The 4730-nt window shown below is 33.4% G+C and overlaps 1 protein-coding gene across 1 annotated transcript; it reads left to right on the top strand.

Moving 5' to 3' along the window:
* Nucleotides 1-1970: 1970 nt before the first annotated feature.
* On the top strand, nucleotides 1971-2564 carry LOC138327865 (uncharacterized). The gene has a single exon (XM_069274334.1). It carries the CDS (start codon nucleotides 1971-1973, stop codon nucleotides 2562-2564), a length of 594 nt encoding a protein of 197 aa, XP_069130435.1.
* The last annotated feature ends 2166 nt before the right edge of the window (nucleotides 2565-4730 follow it).

Here is a 4730-nt window from a genome sequence, read left to right as displayed (position 1 = left end):
AAAGCATAATACAAAATTAGAAGTCCTACATAAAATGTGTCTATGTAGTTTCATGGAAATATCTCTGCTGGTTTTAGAGTTGTGCTCCGGAAACAATTCTTACACAAAATCTGCCATTTTCAGCTATGTTTCCATGGTTACAGAAAAAAGTACAAAAAGTGAAAACCTTAAAATAGCAAAAGGCACTACTAGACCATAAGACTAATGTGCCTATGGAGTTCCGTGCATATATCTCAACTGGTTTTCCAGTTATGCTGCGGAAACGAACCTGGTACAAAAATATGATATTTTCAGCAATGTTTCCATGGTTACGGAAAAAGTGCAAAAAATGAAAACCTAAAAATAGCAAAAGGCACTACTAGACCATAAGAACAATGTGTCTATGAAGTTTCATGGAAATATCTCTACTGGTTTTAGAGTTGTGCTCCGGAAATGATTCTTACACAAAAATCTGCCATTTTCAGCAATGTTTCCATGGTTACAGAAAAAAATACAAAAAGTGAAAACCTTAAAATAGCAAAAGGCACTACTAGACCATAAGACTAATGTGTCTATGAAGTTTCGTGGAAATATCTCTTCTGGTTTTAGAGTTATGCTCCGGAACGAACCTGGTACAAAAATATGATATTTTCAGCAATGTTTCCATGGTTACAGAAAAAATGCCAAAAATGAAAACCTAAAAATAGCAAAAGGCACTACTAGACCATAAAACCAATGTGTGTATGAAGTTTCGTGGAAATATCTCTACTGGTTTTAGAGTTATGCTCCGGAAACCATTCGTACGGACGGACAGACGGACGGAACCCATTTGTATATCCCGCGCCAACTTCGATTGGCAGGGGATAACTATTAAGTCAGTGTTCAGTAATAAAAAAAGTTTGAGCCTCTTATTTTACTTCAAGATAAAAATATAAAAATAATTTATTGCACTTTGTTGGGCGGGGGATAACTATTAAGTCAGTGTTCAGTAATAAAAAAAGTTTGAGCCTCTTATTTTACTCCAAGATAAAAATATAAAAATAATTTATTGCATCACTGAAAAATTATGTGGCACTATGTCCTATATCAAATGTCCTATATCAAATGAAGTACTGAATTGTGCATGCACCAAAAGCAAAATAACTTCTTTTATATTATTTTTGTGATAATAAGATATATACAGACATGATTAAACAGCAAATACAGTTCAAATGAGGAGTATGTTGGCGATGGAGCGTCCAAAATAAAACACTTGTAACATAAAAAAATGTAGGCCTAACTGATCAATGCAGAAATTATGGCAAAATGCAAATGCATTATGTAAATTGTCAAAGATGTTTGAAAATAAAACACAAGAGGCCCAGAGGGCCTTTATTGCTCACCTGGTTTTTGTTAGTAATTATCACAAGACTCTGACAATTACAAAAATAAGCAAAATTGACTCCCAAAGTTTAATTTTGAATCACAACCATACAATGATGCTATTGATACCATACAAATATGCTATCCAATACATAGGTTCAGAGACAAAGTAATTTATATGAAAGTCACTGTACAGGGCTCCGATAAAGATCTATGTTTTCTTATATTTTGATGGAACTGTGCTACACAGCTTTTGGCGGTATGATGTCTGAGGAAGAGTTCTAACGAATACGTGTGGAAATTGGCACAGACTTATATGTAAAAGTTGATTTTGAAACACTTTTCTAAGAGACAATGATGTGACTCCGGTGAGATCTACTCACCCCACACCTGTATACTTCTACAGTGGATCTGGTGTACATACAATTGTACCTACTATATATAATATTTACACTTATAGACTATAGTCATGTCGACTCCAAGAGGTACTTTCAACTCCAATAAGGGGAAATCTAAGGGACGTGATGAGAAATCTGTAGAGGAAATCTAAGGGACGTGATGAGAAATCTGTAGAGGAAAGTCTTGTGGATATTTATAACAAACTTGAGAGTCTAATCACTAGTGACACTATGGAAAAAATGATACATAAACTCAAAAGTGATATCAGAAAAGAAAATGAGGACATGATTCAGAAACTTGAGAGTCGGATTTTCGACTTAGAGAATAGCAATGACAGACTAAAACAAACAGTCCAGAGTCAAGAAGAAACAATCATCGAGCTACAGAAGGTACAATGTGAAGTGTACTCTAAATACAATGACTTAGAGCAACACGGTAGGAAGAATTCCATCCGTATATCCGGACTCTGGGATACCTCAGATTCCGAATCCGTAGATGACTGTGTTAAAACTGTTGTGTCTTTTGTGAACATTAAGTTGAACATTCCCGTACAGAGTGAGGACATTGACATTGCTCACAGGCTAGGTAAATTCAATAAAGATCGTCCAAGGAACATTATTATAAAGTTTGTCCATAGACGGAGAAAGCACGAGATCATCCGCGCGAGACGACAGCTGAAGGGTACCGGCATGACTGTTTTTGAAAATCTAACAAGACTTAACCAACAAAAACTGAAAACAGCATACAATTTGAACTGTGTTAAGAATTCGTATAGCGTAGATGGAAAATTATTTGTGATTCTGGAAAACGGCAAAAAACGTTAGAATCCTGTTTGATACTCCTTTGGAAGAAGATTTCCTGCTGAATGACACAAATTTCAGAAGGAATATATAGAAATATAGACCTACTTGTACAAGTATTTTCACAATCTGAAATACATGTAACTGAGATTTCATTACAAAAGGTCGGTAATGGACTATAGGTAGTGGACAGCACTACCGCCAGAGACTAAGTCTCTGGATTACCGATCCGCGATAAACATTTCATTGTGATTACTGTGAATTTTTGTGTTGTGCATAATTATTCTTGTTTGGATTAAAAAAATGGAATATTTAAATTTCTGTGAGTAAGGTAAGTGCGAGTTGATGTTATATTGAATTGTGAGCAAAAACTGTAACGTTAAATATTCTTCGAGAGTAGTTTCCTCGATTTGGGAAAACAAATAACACAGATTTTGTGTTCATGTACAGTATACATAGTTTTTTTTATTTTTGCTATTTTCATTTGTATGGTAATAATATCAGAAACATGTATATTTATGTTTCTGATACCATAACTCATGTAAATCTCTGTAAGAGTGGCCTCCCTTTACCTGTCTATATTTTTTGTTCCGTTAATTTCCTGTCTGATTTGTAATTAGAAATATATTTCTGTCGCAATGAATGCCTCTGAAATATACAGATAGATGTATCAGTCAAATTTTGCCCTCTATATTCAAATGCGAGTTGTATTCTTTTTATTATCAAATAAGGATTTCCCTTTAGATATTTTTTTTCTTATCCGGATTTAATTTGGATAAGGTTTTCTCATATAGATTTGTACTTCCGTTTCCGGTATGTAAGTCTTTGTCATTGGTGCGTTTGATTTGAATACAAATATATGTTTCAGTTAATGCGCCAATATGACAAAGACACAACAGTAAAGCAAGCGAGCACGGTGTGGGAAGAGTAGTGACCGAACTAGGCCTACCATGTATATGTTTTTTATTGTATCCTATCTACCACTTTTCTGTTCTCTTCTTACCTACTCTGTTTTTCTGGATGGCAAGTTATACTTAAGAAATTGGAATTGTTGCAACAATAACGCACGTTGGAAATTTATTTATATTTATCGTGTTCCACAGTACCTTCTCTACGTGATTTATTCAGTATGCCTACTGCAACCAGCTATTAGAAGCAAGCATGATGACATGTTTTGTAACTTTGGTTTCATAATTAGTTGAGAGTGTCAAGATACTATCAGCAAACTGTCAGGGTCTGTCGGATAAGTTCAAGCGTAAAGATGTCTTTGCATATTTAAGAGACAAAAGTTATAATATATACTGCATTCAAGACACACATTTTACCAAAGAAAAAGAAATACTAATACGCAATGAATGGGGTTATAACTGTCATTTCAATTCTTTTAAATCTAACTCACGGGGTGTTTGCTGTACTAATTAACAATAATTTTGATTGCAGGATCAAAAAGGAAAAGATAGACTCGTCTGGTAATTTTTTAGCATTAGACTTGGAAATTGAAGGTAAAAATATAACATTAATCAATATTTATGGTCCAAACTCCGATTGTCCTGATTTTTTTACAAGAGTGGAAGATACTATCCTTGACTTTAATAATGATAAATATATAATCTGTGGTGATTTTAACTTAGTTATTGACCCTGAGCTGGACTATGACAAAAGCTATAAAAAAATCAATAATCCAAAGGCTAGAGAGAAAGTTTTAAATTTAATAGAAAATTTAGATATGGTAGATGTTTTTAGGGAACAGCATACAAATTTGAAACGTTATACATGGCGAAAACATTCACCTGTAAAACAATCAAGATTAGATTTTTTTCTTGTTTCTCGAAATATATTGTCAAGTGTTTCTGAAGCAAATATTGATGCAGGGTATAGGTCTGATCATTCTTTTCCAAAGATTGTTTTAAAATTTTATGACTTCAAAAAAGGTAAAGGGCTTTGGAAATTTAACAACTCATTATTACATGATCAAGAATATTTGAACCTGGTAAACAATACAATTAAATCTGTAAAAGCACAGTACTGTCTGCCAATATATAATCTTGACTCTATTGATAATATTCAGGATAGCAGCCTACAATTTATAATAAATGATCAACTCTTTCTTGAGACACTTTTAATGGAAATAAGAGGAAGAACAATATCATATTCATCTTTTAAAAAGAAACAAAAGAATTTAAGAGAGAA

The sequence above is a fragment of the Argopecten irradians genome, chromosome 1 (genome assembly GCF_041381155.1).
Source record: "Argopecten irradians isolate NY chromosome 1, Ai_NY, whole genome shotgun sequence".
Lineage (NCBI taxonomy): Eukaryota > Metazoa > Mollusca > Bivalvia > Pectinida > Pectinidae > Argopecten > Argopecten irradians.
Note: the sequence above shows the minus strand (reverse complement) of the source record. Positions and strands in the feature narration are given on the sequence as shown.

Bases quoted from the DNA above. Each gene is read 5' to 3' on its own strand.
- LOC138327865 (XM_069274334.1), top strand. From the start codon at position 1,971: ATGGAAAAAATGATACATAAACTCAAAAGTGATATCAGAAAAGAAAAT.